The sequence below is a fragment of the Nerophis ophidion genome, linkage group LG01, assembly GCF_033978795.1.
Source record: "Nerophis ophidion isolate RoL-2023_Sa linkage group LG01, RoL_Noph_v1.0, whole genome shotgun sequence".
Taxonomy (NCBI): Eukaryota; Metazoa; Chordata; class Actinopteri; order Syngnathiformes; family Syngnathidae; genus Nerophis; species Nerophis ophidion.
The window spans coordinates 85,980,649-85,998,340 of NC_084611.1; the positions used below are offsets into that span (position 1 = coordinate 85,980,649).

At 44.0% G+C, this 17,692-nt stretch overlaps 1 protein-coding gene across 9 annotated transcripts in view; it reads left to right on the plus strand.

Moving 5' to 3' along the window:
• LOC133561071 (interleukin-2 receptor subunit beta-like) overlaps positions 1–17,692 on the plus strand; it is a 50,652-nt gene that overhangs the window by 17,964 nt on the left and 14,996 nt on the right. For 3 of the 9 annotated variants that reach the window (XR_009808567.1, XR_009808566.1, XM_061914259.1), the window contains 8 exons: positions 4,207–4,348; positions 4,441–4,564; positions 9,423–9,534; positions 9,684–9,759; positions 16,854–16,987; positions 17,061–17,262; positions 17,362–17,455; positions 17,533–17,599. Coding sequence is in view for 1 of the 9 variants with exons in the window: in XM_061914259.1 (XP_061770243.1) it covers positions 4,213–4,348; positions 4,441–4,564; positions 9,423–9,534; positions 9,684–9,759; positions 16,854–16,987; positions 17,061–17,262; positions 17,362–17,455; positions 17,533–17,599 (945 nt within the window). In the remaining 8 variants the exon portion in view is untranslated. Of the gene's footprint in view, positions 1–4,171; positions 4,349–4,440; positions 4,565–9,422; positions 9,535–9,683; positions 9,760–16,853; positions 16,988–17,060; positions 17,263–17,361; positions 17,456–17,532; positions 17,600–17,692 lie in introns of all 9 variants that reach the window. The other 6 variants (XR_009808572.1, XR_009808571.1, XR_009808570.1 and 3 more) reach the window with 5 other exon arrangements.

The window sequence follows — 17,692 nt, forward strand, 5'->3', positions numbered from 1 at the left end:
TCTTGCTGTGCTCTCAGCTTTTTTCGGGATATTCAATGATGGGTAAATTTTGAAAAAAACCTCGAAAAATAAAATAAGCCACTGGGAACTGATTTTTACTGGTTTTAACCCTTCTGAAATTGTGATAATGTTCCCCTTTAACAACACTCAAAAAACGTTTGGGAACTGAGGAAACCAATTGTCGAAGCTTTGAAAGTGAAATTCTTTCCCATTCTTGTTTTATGTAGAGCTTCAGTCGTTCAACAGTCCGGGGTCTCCTCTGTCGTATTTTACGTTTCATAATACCCCACACATTTTCGATGAGAGACAGGTCTGGGCTGCAGGCGGACCAGGAAAGTACCCGCACTCTTTTACTATGAAGCCACGCTGTTGTAACACATGCTGAATGTGGCTTGGCATTGTCTTGCTGAAATAAGCAGGGGCGTCCATGAAAAAGACGGCGCTTAAATGGCAGCATATGTTGTTCCAAAACCTGTATGTACCTTTCAGCATTAATGTTGCCTTCACAGATGTGTAAGTTACCCATGCCTTGGGCACTAATGCACCCCCATACCATCACAGATGCTGGCTTTTGAACTTTGCGTCGATAACAGTCTGGATGGTTCACTTCCCCTTTGGTCCGGATGACACAATGTCGAATATTTACAAAAAACTATTTGAAATGTGGACTCGTCAGACCACAGAACACTTTTCCACTTTGCATCAGTCCATTTCAAATGATCTCTGGCCCAGAAAAGCCGGCGGCGTTTCTGGATGTTGTTGATAAATGGCTTTCGCTTTGCATAGTAGAGCTTCAACTTGCACTTATAGCTGTAGCGACGAACTGTATTTAGTGACAGTGGTTTTCTGAAGTGTTCCTGACCCTGTGTGGTGATATCCTTTAGAGATTGATGTCGGTTCTTGATACAGTGGCGTCTGAGGGATCATTCAATGTTGGTTCCTCCGCTTACGTGGAGTGATTCCTCCAGATTCTCTGAACCTTTTGATGATATTATGGAGCGTAGATGTTGAAACCCCTAATTTTTTTGCAATTGCACTTTGAGAAACGTTGTTCTTAAACTGTTTGACTATTTGCTCACGCAGTTGTGGACAAAGGGGTGTACCTCGCCCCATCCTTTCTGGCGAAAGACTGAGCATTTTTTGGGAAGCTGTTTTTATACCCAATCATGGCACCCACCTGTTCCCAATTAGCCTGCGCACCTTGGGGGGTGTTCCAAATAAGTGTTTGATGAGCATTTCTTAACTTTATCAGTATTTATTGCCACCTTTCCCAACTTCTTTGTCACATGTTGCTGGTATAAAATTCTAAAGTTAATGATTATTTGCACACAAAAAAAATGTATCAGTTTGAACATCAAATATGTTGTCTTTGTAGCAAAAAAATATACAAACAAAAATCGCTCACAGCGGAGGCACAACTTGGGCTAAAGAACAAAGCTAACGCATAAACAGACTAAGAAGATAAATCAAACAAAACTTACTTGGCATGGCATGAAGCACAAAACTATGGCAAGGCATGAAACAAGTCAGCACAGGGCGACTGACTGGCAAATACGAGCTTAAATACTGCCTCTGATTAGTGCTCGGGAAGCAGGTGAGCGGGCGTTTTGTCCACCACAGACAGGTGGACAAAATGAGTAACCAAGGAAACCAGACAAGGGAGTGGAAAAAAACAGGAACTTAAAGAGTCCAAAGGACAAACAGCACATGGCCAAACAAAAACATGATCAAGAGACATGACATTTTATTTATTATTGGTTAGCTTCAGAATAACAATGTTATTAAATAGAATAAGAGACTTATTATACTTTAAAAATGTTGGTCTTACTTAAAAATGCACGCATTTAGTTGTATTCAGTGTTAAAAAATATGATAAGGCTCTCACTGAAATACGTTTTGAAATATTTGCCTTTCACGGCTCTCTCAGCCAAAAATGTTCCCGACCCCTACTCTAGCCTTTAAATAGACTCCCTTTCTAGACCAGTTGATCTGCCGTTTCTTTTCTTTTTCTCTTATGTCCCACTCTCCCTTGTGGAGGGGGTCCGATCCGATCCGGTGGCCATGTACTGCTCGCCTGTGTATCGGCTTGGGGACATCCCCGCCCCCGCTCGGGATGGTTTCCTGCTGGCTCCGCTGTGAACGGGACTCTCGCTGCTGTGTTGGATCCGCTTTGGACTGGACTCTCGCGATTGTGTTGGATCCATTATGGATTGAACTTTCACAGTATCATGTTAGACCCGCTCGACATCCATTGCTTTCCTCCTCTCCAAGGTTCTCATAGTCATCATTGTCACCGACGTCCCACTGGGTGTGAGTTTTCCTTGTCCTTATGTGGGCCTACCGAGGATGTCGTGGTGGTTTGTGCAGCCCTTTGAGACACTAGTGGTTTAGGGCTATATAAGTAAACATTCATTGATTGATTGATTGATTCTTTGTCACGTGTTGCTGGCATCAAAATCTAAAGTTAATGATTATTTGCAACAACAAAAAAAAAAGGTTTATCAGTTTTAACATCAAATATGTTGTCTTTGTAGCATATTCAACTGAATATGGCTTGAGAAGGATTTGAAAATCATTGCATTCCGTTTATATTTACATCTAACACAATTTCCCAACTCATATGGAAACGGGGTTTGTAGTTTGTCCTCACAAGGACCAACAACCTTGAGAGCCTGACGCTGTCAGGAACCAAGATATCGGCCCTCCCCGCTGATTTGTGTGAGAATCTCAAGCTCCTTGAAACACTAGATTTATCCTACAATGAGATCAAGGAAGTACCATCCCTTCAGGTCTGCGTCTTACTGCAGGAGATAAGTTTTCGGCACAACCAAATAGAGGAAATTGGCAGAGATACGTTCCAAGGTCTTACTGCTCTACGTTTACTAGATCTGAGTAGAAATAAAATCCAAGTTATTCACAGAGAAGCTTGTCCAGGGTGTACCCTGCCTTCCGCCCGATTGCAGTTGAGATAGGCGAGCCCAAAGGGAATAAAATGGATGGATGGATAGTTTGTGCTCTTCACAAACTATCAAAGGCAAGGTATTGACAAATGTTATTTTCCATCCATCCATCCATCCATCCATCATCTTCCGCTTATCCGAGGTCGGGTCGCGGGGGCAACAGCCTAAGCAGGGAAACCCAGACTTCCCTCTCCCCAGCCACTTCGTCTAGCTCTTCCCGGGGGATCCCGAGGCGTTCCCAGGCCAGCCGGGAGACATAGTCTTCCCAACGTGTCCTGGGTCTTCCCCGTGGCCTCCTACCGGTTGGACGTGCCCTAAACACCTCCCTAAGGAGGCGTTCGGGTGGCATCCTGACCAGATGCCCGAACCACCTCATCTGGCTCCTCTCGATGTGAAGGAGCAGCGGCTTTACTTTGAGTTCCTCCCGGATGGCAGAGCTTCTCACCCTATCTCTAAGGGAGAGCCCCGCCACACGGCGGAGGAAACTCATTTCAGCCGCTTGTACCCGTGATCTTATCCTTTCGGTCATGACCCAAAGCTCATGACCATAGGTGAGGATGGGAACGTAGATCGACCGGTAAATTGAGAGCTTTGCCTTCCGGCTCAGCTCCTTCTTCACCACAACGGATCGGTACAACGTCCGCATTACTGAAGACGCCGCACCGATCCGCCTATTTTCCATCCATCCATCCATTTCCTACCGCTTATTCCCTTTTTGGGGTCGCGGAGGGCGCTGGCGCCTATCTCAGCTACAATCGGGCGGAAGGCAGGGTACACCCTGGACAAGTCGCCACCTCATCGCAGGGCCAACACAGATAGACAGACAACATTCACACTCACATTCACACACTAGGGCCAATTTAGTGTTGCCAATCAACCTATCCCCAGGTGCATGTCTTTGGAAGTGGGAGGAAGCCCGAGTACCCGGAGAGAACCCACGCATTCACGGGGAGAACATGCAAACTCCACACAGAAAGATCCCGAGCCTGGATTTGAACCCAGGACTGCAGGAACTTCGTATTGTGAGGCAGACGCACTAACCCCTCTGCCACCGTGAAGCCCATGTTATTTTCCTTTTCATATAAAAAAAAAAAAAAGCAAATCACAGGTGTGTGATGACGAGTGTGCATGTGAAAGTGAACCTTACAACCTAAAACGTCTACTTCTGTTTTTTCTCCCCATCGCCCGCTGCCTCCGGCTTCCAAATGCAGAAATCAAAAGTTATCTCATTTGCACGTGTGCACAGAGTGAGATGGAGGAGGAAGCGGTGACTTCCATCCTGCATCGACCGCAGAGAAACATGAGGGCCGTTCTGCTTTTCCCCCTCCTCTCCCTGCTACGGGTCCACGCCGCCAAAACACCCGCCTGCCCCGAGCGCCAGCACGAACGTCAGTCGTTGCCGGAATCCCCTTTTTAAATTTTTGTACAGAAGCACGAAACAAAAACAAATATATAACACACCTGTCGCCGTTTCTCTCAGGTCTCATCTGTTACAACGACTACAGTCAAAACATCACGTGCCTGTGGAACGACACCGGCGTTTTACGCACGGACAACACGCCGTGCCGCGTACACGCAGAAAGAATCCACATTACGGAGAAGAAGTAAGTCTGACCACAACGCCGCATTGCCTCGTTACACCGGGTTACATTTGTTACGAGGATACCTCGCAGCCGAGTGTGAAGCGACCGGAATGAGAATCGGCACCTCCAAGTCCGAGTCCATGGTTCTCGCCCGGAAAAGGGTGGAGAGCCATTTCCGGGTTGGGGAGGAGACCCTGCCCCAAGTGGAGGAGTTCAAGTACCTAGGAGTCTTGTTCACGAGTGAGGGAAGAGTGGATCGTGAGATCGACAGGCGGATCGGTGCGGCGTCTTCAGTAATGCGGACGTTGTACCGATCAATTGTGGTGAAGAAGGAGCTGAGCCGGAAGGCAAAGCTCTCAATTTACCGGTCGATCTACGTTCCCATCCTCACCTACGGTCATGAGTTTTGGGTTATGACCAAAAGGACAAGATCACGGGTTCAAGCGGCCGAAATGAGTTCCCTCTGCCGGATAGAGATAGGGTGAGAAGCTCTGAGTAAATCCGCCGCTCCTCCACATGGAGAGGTACCACATGAGGTGGTTCGATAATCTGCTCAGGATGCCACCCGAACGCCTCCCAAGGGAGGTGTTTTGGGCACGTCCGACCGGTAGGAGGCAACGGGGAAGACCCAGGACACGTTGGGGAGACTATGTCTACCGGCTGGCCTGGGAATGCCTCGGGATCCCCCGGGAAGAGCTAGACGAAGTGGCTGGGGAGAAGGAAGTCTGGGTTTCCGTGTTTAGGCTGGATGGATAGTCCGGAAAATACGGTACATATGATTAAGCCCTCCACCTCTGCCATGCAACAATGGAAACTCGTGACCAGAATTGCACACCGGATTGTAAGGCGCACTGCCGATGAACGGTAGGGGTGGGCGATATCGCAAATTTGGGTATCGATACCGATCCGATACCGGCCAGTATTGCCGATACCGATACCAAAAGTGTCGTCATCTGATGGGGGGTGGGGGGGGGAGGGGGGGGGTGACTTCGGGGTATCGATACTTTTGAAAAAACAAATTTGTACTTTTGCCTTTGTTAATTATGATAATAATACAACACAGGACAACGATTTAAGTAAAAAAATAAAATATTTATTACAAAAGTAATATCAATAGCAATAAAGTGACGCAAATAAGGTGCAAACAACTACTGAACCTGGCTGGTCGCCTCGAAACACACAAACACTTAAGGTAAATAACAAAACTCTAGTTATCGAACAAAGTTGTAAACATGAACACAAAACAAAAGAACTGAGAAATTCGAATAAAAAAGTAATAATATCAATTACAATAAAGTAAGTAGTGCAAATAAGGTGAAAACAAATACTGAACTTGGCGAGTCGCCTCACAACACACAAGAACTTAAGTAAAAAAAGAAAACACTCGTTATTAAACAGTTGTAAAAATGAACACAAAACAAAAGAACTGAGAAATTATTATCGTTATTTTAGTGCAATAAAATACTTTACAGTTTACAACCAAGACATTAAGTCGCACTGGAAACGCACGCGTGTGTGTGTGTGTGTGTGTGCGTGTCCGACTGAACCTCGGAGCGAATTATACTGATGTGTGTGCGCAAACGCACCAAACGTCATGTTAATTGTATTTATTTTATTTTATTTTGGGTTGAAGATGAATTTTTAAGTGTTTTTAAATCTCGTTCGCGACTTATCACTAGGGAGGAGGGATGTAGTGGTGAGGAGCGCTGCGCTCACATTTTTTTTTTTTTAAATCGGAGTGATTCGCTTAATTTGGTGAAGTATCGATACCATCACGCCAGTATCGATACGATACCGATACTCACCAAGTATCGATACTATCGATACTTGGTATCGATACGCCCAGCCCTAATGAACGGGCCTAGTCGAGGTTTATTTTCATTCAAAAGTCTCACCGGATTATAAGGCGCATTAAAGGAGTCATATTATTATGATTTTTTTTCTAAATGTAAAATACTTCCTTGTGGTCTACGTAACATGTAATGGTGGTTCTTTGCTCAAAATGTTGCATGGATGATGTTTTACAGATTATCTTCAAGCCGCTTTCTGACAGTCGCTTCAGGATGCGCATTATTTACGTGGCTCACCTTCGACGGCGTCTTCTCCCCGTCATCTTCGTTGTAGCGGTGTAGCGTGCAAGGACAATACTTGCCAACCCTCCCAATTTTCCCAGGAGACTCCCGAATTTCAGTTCCCCTCCCGAAAATCTCCCAGGGCAACCATTCTCCCGAATTTCTCCCGATTTCCACCCGGACAACAATATTGGGCCTTTAGGCACGTCTTTTCCCCGTCATCTTTGTCGTAGCGGTGTAGCGTGCAAGGACGGAGGTGGAAGAAGTTTCAAAAGATGGAGCTAACTGTTTTAATGACATTTAGACTTTACTTCAGTCAATAACGGAGCAGCGTCTCGTCATCCGTGGCTCACTGGTGTTACAACAAAAAACGACTGACCGGAACTCTCCAATAACTAAAGTTCCTTGGGTGAATAATGTAAATTCACTACACCGGTATGTTTTAGTGCTTTCATGGCAAGTTTACAGACAGATTTAAGATGGAATGTTACACTATATTACAAATGGCAACAGTGGAGGATAAATGTCCCATAACAAGAAGATAGAGAAAACAAAGGTGGATGCGCGCAGATTTTTTGGACTTATGCAGCTCCCAAATACAGATCAGCAGGTACCAGAAGGTAAGAAAAGTTGCATTTGCATAAAATTGCGAAACAAAACGCCAAAACGTCTTACCTTATACACACACCATAAAAATACTAGTATGTTGAAGTTAAAGTACCAAAGATTGTCACACACACACTAGGTGTGGTGAAATTTGTCCTCTGCATTTGACCCATCCCCTTGTTCACCCCCTGGGAAGTGAGGGGAGCAGTGGGCAGCAGCGTTGCCGCGCCCAGGAATCATTAATGATGATCTAACCCCCGATTCAAACCCTTGATGCTGAGTGCCAAGCAGGGAGGCAATGGGTCCCATTTTTTTATAGTCTTTGGTATGACTCGGCCAGGCTTTGAACTCCCAACCTGGCGATCTCAGGGCGGACACTCTAACCACTAGGCCACTGAGTAGGTACAGAGCGGTAAAGTACAATCCTTGCCAAAGTCGTACTAAAAAATGTTGATATATTTGTGAGCGCCGTGTGTAATGTTCTATATTTTCAATGGAACATATTTAATTTTGGTGTTTACTTGAGTCATATTGCAGTCTATCAATCAATCAATGTTTATTTATATAGCCCCAAATCACAAATGTTTCAAAGGACTGCACAAATCATTACGACTACAACATCCTCGGAAGAACCCACAAAAGGGCAAGGAAAACTCACACCCAGTGGGCAGGGAGAATTCACATCCAGTGGGACGCCAGTGACAATGCTGACTATGAGAAACCTTGGAGAGGACCTCAGATGTGGGCAACCCCCCCCCTCTAGGGGACCGAAAGCAATGGATGTCGAGCGGGTCTAACATGATACTGTGAAAGTTCAGTCCATAGTGGCTCCAACACAGCCGCAAGAGTTCAGTTCAAGCGGATCCAAGACAGCAGCGAGAGTCCCGTCCACAGGAGACCATCTCAAGCGGAGGCGGATCAGCAGCGTAGAGATGTCCCCAACCAATACACAGGCGAGCGGTCCATCCTGGGTCTCGACTCTGGACAGCCAGTACTTCATCCATGGTCATCGGACCGGACCCCCTCCACAAGGGAGGGGGGGACATAGGAGAAAGAAAAGAAGCGGCAGATCAACTGGTCTAAAAAGGAGGTCTATTTAAAGGCTAGAGTATACAGATGAGTTTTAAGGTGAGACTTAAATGCTTCTACTGAGGTAGCATCTCGAACTGTTACCGGGAGGGCATTCCAGAGTACTGGAGCCCGAACGGAAAACGCTCTATAGCCCGCAGACTTTTTTTGGGCTCTAGGAATCACTAATAAGCCGGAGTCTTTTGAACGCAGATATCTTGCCGGGACATATGGTACAATACAATCGGCAAGATAGGCTGGAGCTAGACCGTGTAGTATTTTATACGTAAGTAGTAAAACCTTAAAGTCACATCTTAAGTGCACAGGAAGCCAGTGCAGGTGAGCCAGTACAGGCGTAATGTGATCAAACTTTCTTGTTCTTGTCAAAAGTCTAGCAGCCGCATTTTGTACCAACTGTAATCTTTTAATGCTAGACATGGGGAGACCCGAAAATAATACGTTACAGTAATCGAGACGAGACGTAACAAACGCATGGATAATGATCTCGGCGTCTTTAGTGGACAGAATGGAGCGAATTTTAGAGATGTTACGGAGATGAAAGAAGGCCGTTTTAGTAACGCTTTTAATGTGTGCCTCAAAGGAGAGAGTTGGGTCGAAGATAATACCCAGATTTTTTACCGAGTCACCTTGTTTTATTATTTGGTTGTCAAATGTTAAAGTTGTATTATTAAATAGAAGTCGGTGTCTAGCAGGACCGATAATCAGCATTTCCGTTTTTTTGGCGTTAAATTGCAAAAAGTTAGCGGACATCCATTGTTTGATTTCATTAAGACACGCTTCCAACTGACTACAGTCCGCCGTGTTGGTCAGCTTTAGGGGCATGTAGAGTTGGGTGTCATCAGCATAACAGTGAAAGCTAATACTGTATTTGCTACACATATCTCTTATGTATGATTGCCATCTACTGGTGACACTTATCATTTCACCATGTACCAAATAAAATAGCTCCGAGGTCGGTACGCACAATCAAAATGATTCCGTACATGGGGCGCACCGGGTTATAAGGCGCACTGTCGAGTTTTGGGACAATGAAAGGATTTTATAAAATACAGTTTTCTTGCTGTCAAAAGAGAAATTGAAATTTATTGTGTCCTATTTTTTATTTATTCTAGGCGTTATTACAATTCTAGGCGTTATTACAACGCTTCCTGTGTACTGGCACCAGTTGAGGTCTCCACACCGGGACTTAAGGCGTGTTCTTTGATCTTCAAGAAACCAGGCATTGTGAGTCAGTGACACTCACAGCAATATAATTAGATCTGAGTGTAATATTCAGCCCTTACAAAGTTCATCCAGAAGATTTCCTGAGGGATGTATGGAGTAGTGATCATCTCCCATGTATCGCTACCAATCATAACCAATCAATTCTGCAGTTTCAGTCCTACCACATGCTGGGAATTTCTCTGGACTGTTCCTCTGTGCGGATGAACTACACACCGTACTGCCACGGTGAGTACAGTTAATACTAGAGATGTCCGATAAATGCTTCAAAACATGATATCGGAAATTATCGGTATCGGTTCCGAAAAGGTACATTTATGACTTTTTTAAAACGCCGCTGTACGGAGTGGTACACGGACGTAGGGAGAAGTACAGAGCGCCAATAAACCTCAAAGGCACTGCCTTTGCGTGCCGACCCGATCACATAATACCTACGGCTTTTCACACACACACAAGTGAATGCAAGGCATACTTGGTCAACAGCCATACAGGTCACACTGAGGGTGGCCGTATAAACAACTTTAACACTGTCACAAATATGCGCCACATTGTGAACCCACACCAAACAATAATGACAAACACAACATAAACACAACAAATACCCAGAACCCCTTGCATCTCTAACTCTTCCTACTCCCTCCCCCCATCTCAACCTCTTCATGTTCTCTCAGGGAGAGTATGTCCCAAATTCCAAGCTGCTGTTTCGAGGCATGTTAAAAAAAAATAATGCCCTTTGTGACTTCAATAATAAATATGGCAGTGTTGGCCTTTTTTTTTCCATAACTTGAGTTGTGTAAGAACGTGGATTTTGATGCAGTTTACTGCGTGGATTGTTATCCCGGAATGCAAACGAACTGGACCGGACATGGTTTGAAGGTAAATACACCTACCTAGGTTCCATTCTAGAGGTTAATCTTTCCTGTGATAAAATGGCAACCAAGGTGATCAAAAAGGTCAACCAAAGAACGAGATTCCTCTACAGAATCTCCTCTCCGGTCAACAAAAGCACCTTGAGGATTCTAGCGGGAACTCTCATTCAACCCTTCTTCGATTACGCTTGCACCTCCTGGTACCCCAGCACCTCCAAAACCCTCAAATCTAGACTCCAAACATCCCAGAATAAGCTAATCCGGTTACTTTTGGACCTCCACCCCAGATCACACCTCAATCCAACCCACTTCTCCAAAGTGGGCTGGCTCAGGGTGGAGGACAGAGTAAAACAACTTGCACTGAGCCTAGTCTATAAAATCTGCTACACCTCCTTGATACCGAAGTACATGTCAAATTACTTCGGTAAAAGTTAAAAGTCCCAAAATCGCATTCAAAACCACTCATCAACTGTAACTGTAATGACCGCCATAACCACAACACCAGGGGGAGCTCCACAAACCACGTTAAACCCAGATTTCGATCTAACAAAGGTCTTAACTCATTCTCTTTCTATGCCACATCAATGTGGAATGCACTCCCAACAGGTATAAAAGTAAGTGCATCTCTATATTCCTTCAAAAGCGCTCTAAAACACCTCCAGGCAACTTCAACACTTTACTAATACCCTCCTCCATTCACATCCCATCTCCCCGGATTATAAACAACTCAAATGTACTTCTAATGTATTTACTTGTTCTTATGCTATGTGAACTCACTATGTTCTCTGCTGGCTGTACATATCCTACTAAATAAGACCTACACTGTTTCAATGTCCACATTTCTCTGTTGATGCAATTGTTGATGACTGAAGTTCTGATATCAACCAAAGCTCCTCATCCCACCCCCCGGATTGTAAATAATGTAAATAATTCAATGTACATACTATGATGATTAACTTGTGTGATGACTGTATTATGTTGATAGTATATATTTGTACCATGAATTGATTAACGTGGACCCCGACTTAAACAAGTTGAAAAACGTATTCGGGTGTTACCATTTAGTGGTCAATTGTACGGAATATGTACTGTACTGTGCAATCTACTAATAAAAGTATCAATCAATCAATCAATCAATACATGTTTTAATTTATCACTTACAAAGGGTACAAACAAAAGGCGCTCACAGCGGAGGCACAAAACTTAACGCAGGAAACCAAAAAACGTCAACACAACTTACGGTATTGAGAACTATGGCATGGACCGAAAAAACAAGAGTGATCCAACATGGGCAGAGCAAGAGATGAATAATGCCATTAGAACAGGGGTCGGGAACTTTTTTGGCTGAGAGAGCCATGGAAGCCAAATATTTTAAAATATATTTGCGTGAGAGCCATATATTTTTTTTCAACACTGAATACAACTAAATGTGTGCATTTTTATGTAAAACCAACATTAGGGTATAACACGTCTGTTAGTCTTTTTAATGACATTTTTATTCTGAAGCTAACTGATAATGAATAAAATACTTCTTACCATTCTTCAATCAATCAATCAATGTTTATTTATATAGCCCCAAATCACAAATGTCTCAAAGGACTGCACAAATCATTACGACTACAACATCCTCGGAAGAACCCACAAAAGGGCAAGGAAAACTCACACCCAGTGGGCAGGGAGAATTCACATCCAGTGGGACGCCAGTTACAATGCTGACTATGAGAAACCTTGGAGAGGACTTCAGATGTGGGCAACCCCCCCACCCTCTAGGGGACCGAAAGCAATGGATGTCGAGCGGGTCTAACATGATACTGTGAAAGTTCAATCCATAGTGGCTCCAACACAGCCACGAGAGTTCAGTTCAAAGCGGATCCAAGACAGCAGCGAGAGTCCCGTCCACAGGAAACCATCCCAAGCGGAGGCGGATCAGCAGCGTAGAGATGTCCCCAACCGATACACAGGCGAGATTTATTTGGGAAAACCTTGTTACATTGTTTAAGGCAGGGGTGCCCACACTTTTTCTGCAGGCGAGCTACTTTTTAATTGACCAACTCGAGGGGATCTACCTCATTTGTATATATCATTTATATTTATTTATTTATGAAAGAGACATTTTTGTAAACAAGTTAAATGTGTTTAATGATAATACAAGCATGTGTAACACATATAGATGTCTTTCTTTCACGAAGACAAGAATATAAGTTGGTGTATTACCTGATTCTGATGACTTGCATTGATTGGAATCAGACAGTAATGATGATAACGCCCACATTTTCAAATGGAGGAGAAAAAAAGTTGTCCTTTCTGTACAATACCACATGAAAGTGGTTGGTTTTTGGCATCTAATTCATCCAGCTTCCATACACTTTACAAGAAAACCATTGGCGGCAAATTCCGTAGCTTGCTTGATTGACATTCACGGCACCCGAGGGTCTTGTGAGATGACGCTGGCTGCTGCCAGTTCATTATTATGAAAAAATGACAGAGAGCAAGGCGAGAAACACTTTTTATTTCAACAGACTTTCGCGCCGTCCCTTCCGTCAAAACTCTAAAGGCCGACTGCACATTTCCTATCTTCACAATAAAAGCCCTGCTTCATGCTGCCTGCGGTAACAAAATAAGAGTCTTGGAAAGCTGGCGTGCACAAGTGATGTGCACGCCAGCTTTCTGAGGGATCGCTTGTGCACGCCAGTTTTCCGAGACTCTGTATTTAGTTAGCGCAGGCAGCATGAAGCAGGGCTTTTATTGTGAAGATAGGAAATGTGCAGTCGGCCTTTAGAGTTTTGACGGCGCGAGAGTCTCTTGAAATAAAAAGTGTTTCTCGCCTTCCTCTCGGTCATATTTTCATAATAATGATCTTGCAGCAGCCAGCGTCATCTCACAAGACCCTCCGGTACCATGAATGTCATTTAAGTGACGTCTTGGTGAAGATTGAAGATCACTCATTTTTAGGTCCAATTTTTTTAAAAGCCTGGCTGGAGATCGACTGACACACCCCCCGCGGTCGACCGGTAGCTCACGATCGACGTAATGGGCACCCCTGGTTTAAGGCATCCAGCGGGGCATCACAACAAAATTAGGCACAATAACGTGTTAATTAGACTTCGAGGAAAAACATATCCATGAAGCCGAACAGAAGCGACAGCTCCGCAAGACGAGAGACTGTTCTTCCCTCTCAGCCAGCCACCCCCCAGCCATAACCTGTCCACACTGCAGCCGGTCATTCCGTGCAAGGATTGGCGTCATCAGCCATCTTCGCACACACAAATCAACGTGAAGTCTCCTCGTCATCTTTGAAAACGAAGGACGAACATGAGCATGACAACAAAATTAGCCACAATAATGTGTTAGTTATATCGGAATCGGTAGTTAAGAGTTGGACAATATCGGAATACTGGATATCGGCAAAAAAAACATTATCGGACATCCCTAGTAAATACCGTACTTCAGGGGTAGGGAACCTATGGCTCTAGAGCCAGATGTGGCTCTTTTGATGACTGCATCTGGCTCTCAGATAAATCTTAGCTGACATTGCTTAACACGATAATTATGAATAATTTCGCTGGTAATCACAGTGCTGAAAATAACGTGCAAAATATAAAACATTCTCATGCATTTAAATCCATCCATCCGTTTTCTACCGCACCTGTTTCAAGAAGTCGCATTAATGGTAAGAAGTATTTTATGTCACGATGGGGGGGTCGCAGCTTGCTGCAGGGTCGTTCCCCCAGGAAGGCAGACGGACTACTCGGGACATGGTTTTTAGGTAAAAATATGATTTAATTCAAACTACAAAAAGATACAAACAAAAATCGCTCACAGTGGAGGCACAACTTGGGCTAAGGAACAAAGCTAACGTATAAACAGACTATGAACATAAATCAAACAAAACTTACTTGGCATGGCATGAAGCACGAAACTATGGCAAGGCATGAAACAAGTCAACAGAGAGCAAGAAAAGATCACATTGACGCCAGAGCAACTGACTGGCAAAGACGAGCTTAAAAACTGCCTCTGATTAGTGCTCGGTGTCACACCTATGGATCTTGTTTTGTCATGTTATGTTTTTGTTTTTGGACTCTTGTTTTCCGTTTTACACTTCCTGGTTTTGTTTTTCCATAGTAACCCATTAGTTTCCAGCTGGTCTCCAAGTCACGCCCAGCCCTCAGTCCCATACCTGTTTATAATCATCATAGCTGCTATTTATATCATTCTGTTTCTGTCAGGCTTGGACTAGGATTGTTTGTGCTCCTTCGACGCAGAGGGAATATGGGACGAGCCAGGCGTGAATTAAGGTACATGATGTTTTATTGGGATTCTAAATTAAAAAATAAACAAACCAAGGGCGCTCACAAAGAGGTATAAAACTTGGCTACAAAAATACAATCAGGAAAACAAAACAACTGCTCGATGGCATGAAAGACAGTGAACTAACTTAAACTTGCACTGTGGCAAAACTATGAATAACTAACACAAAAAAAAACTTACTGTGAGAGGTACAAGGGGCATGGATTGCAAGGTAATTGAGGGTGCGTGAAGGCATGAAGCAGAATGCACCCTCAATTACCTTGCAATCCACGCCCCTTGTACCTGTCAGAATAAGTTTTTTTTGTGTTAGTTATTCATAGTTTTGCCACAGTGCAAGTTTAAGTTAGTTCATTGTCTTTCATGCCATCGAGCAGTTGTTTTGTTTTCCTGATTGTATTTTTGTAGCCAGGTTTTATACCTCTTTGTGAGCGCCCTTGGTTTGTTTATTTTTGTATTTAGAATCCAAATAAAACATCATGTACCTTAGTTCACGCCTGGCTCGTCCCATATTCCCTCTGCATTGAAGGATCACACTCAATCGTAGTCCAAGCCTGACACTCGGGAAGCAGGTGAGCGGGCATTTTGTCCACCAGAGACAGGTGGACAAAATGAGTAACCAAGGAAACAAGACAAGGGAGTGGAAAAAAACAGGAACTTAAAGAGTCCAAAGGACAAACAGCACACGGCCAAACAAAAACATGATCAACAGACATGACATTTGATTTATTATTGGTTAGCTTCAGAATAACAATGTTATTAAAAAGAATAAGAAACTTATTATACTCTAAAAATGTTGGTCTTACTTAAAAATGCACACATTTAGTTGTATTCAGTGTTAAATAATATGATATGGCTCTCACGGAAATACTTTTTGAATAGGGCGGGGCAACGATTAAAAATTTTAATCGAAGTTAATCGCACTATTTCTCTGATTAATCGCGATTAACTGCATTGTATACGCAAAGCCCAATAATGAATTCAAAAGTAGTGTGTAGTGCACCTTTATTGGAATATTCTCCCACATGAACAAAAGCGCCAAAACATTTGTTGTGCAAACACAATTTAAATCAGTCCTTGTTAAACAGTAGCAGTTAAATAGCATATTTTATGAAAATCAACTCCAAACATGTAAATACAAACATTTAAGCTTATTGCCACTGCCAGGGTATTTAAGTTATCCAGTTTGTTATGGAAAATAAATATAATCTACATACAAATCTCTGAGCCACAATCATAACATCTGAACAGGCAATTTCTGAGGTAACAGCAGGAACATTTTTTTTTTTTATCAGGGATCTTATGTTTAAAAAACCTATATTATAGGTAGTGGGCTGTTTTAGGGAATTTTTGATCAAATTATCTGTAGTAGCAATATTAATAATGTTGTGTTTATTCTGCGTAGTGCACTTAAAATAATTATGACCATATCTAGGAATTGATACGATGGGAATTTTCCGATTGTTTGCTTGGTGCTTTGATAAACTGAACGCATCATATACATGGTACTATATTGTGATGTTATGAGAACTACTCTACCCAGCATGCAACAGGAGTGACGAGCATGCGCGGTAGCCCGGTATAGGTTGTGTGTCGCCATGACGGCATCTTGTATGTTGTGATATGCACGCTCTTAAAAGCAAACGTTAAGAACTCAGCCAACACTCCTCATCTGCATTATTCATAAATAGACAGACAACACATATACTCCGCTGCTTCACAGGCCGCTGGATGTAGCCGGCAAAGTATTCCCATGCTAGCTAGCCGGTCTAGCAAGCACACGTCATTCAGTCCAAAACGGCCCGATCTATCCACATTCAGAATTGTCTGGCGGTCGTAAGTGATCCCGGAGTGACCACGCTGTAAGCCAGCCATGAAATTTGCAGAAGTGTCCGGTATTTTTGCCAAATGTTCCATCTTTACCAAGAGCCCCTCGACGCCGAAGCTTATCCGGGCGACGCCATCTTGTTAAGAAAAGGCGTTAACAAAATAAAAGCATGTAAACAACATACGCAAATGTGCGATCAAATAATTGTCGGCGTTAATAGATTGATGAGTTACCGCGTAATTAACGCATTAATTTGCCCACCCCTATTATACTTCATCGTCCTGCTGCTAAACACACCTGCCGCACCTGTCGTCCTGCAGTCAAGCTGTATCCGCCGACAGAACCCAGAGTCAACATGACAACGGTCTCCTCTGTGCCCCAAGCAGCCGAGCACCACGACATCTCCCGTCACACCTTCCAGCTGCAGTGGAAGTCAAAGGATCAGCCGTGGAATGTGTGTAGTGTATACACGCAAGAACACGTCCACGGCCCGCGGAAAGACGACATGCATTTATTGTGGCTATCAGGGCGCACGGGTGCGGAGCGAAGAAGGGCAATGTGAGTCTTGCTGCCAGACGAAGCTGAGGGAAGAACTGCTGACGCGTGGCACGACTTATGAGGCGCGCGTTCGGGTGCGGCCGTCCGACTTTGACTCGTCGTCATGGAGCGACTGGAGCCCTACAGCATCGTGGACTTCAGCCATTGGAGTGGCCGAGGCGACGCCCTCAGGTGCGCGTTGTTACACCTAAACCGAGTGACTTTCACGCACTGGTTTGAATAGCAAAACCAAGCATTAAAAGTCTGAATAATCATTGTTGTCTCTGTCAGGTTTCTTTGCGCTCGTTCTAGGAATTACAGTCTCGGGCACAGCCTTCGCCCTGTTTCTGGCGGTTCTCGTCTTCCGAACTGACAGGACCACCTGGTAAGCACGGACATCAATACTTTACATTCCCACTAAATGTTGCTATGTGTTAAGCGGCATGACATTTTGTCTCTCAGGGTGAAAACGGCAAAGAAGATAAAAGGGCCACCGCTACCAGACCCATCAAAGTCCTTCCTGCAGAACGTAGGTTTGCAATAAACACTAATGCATGTGCAAGGCCGTTTCCGCCACTAACTAAAATATATCCCAATGCTAAGTCATAATAATGAGATAATA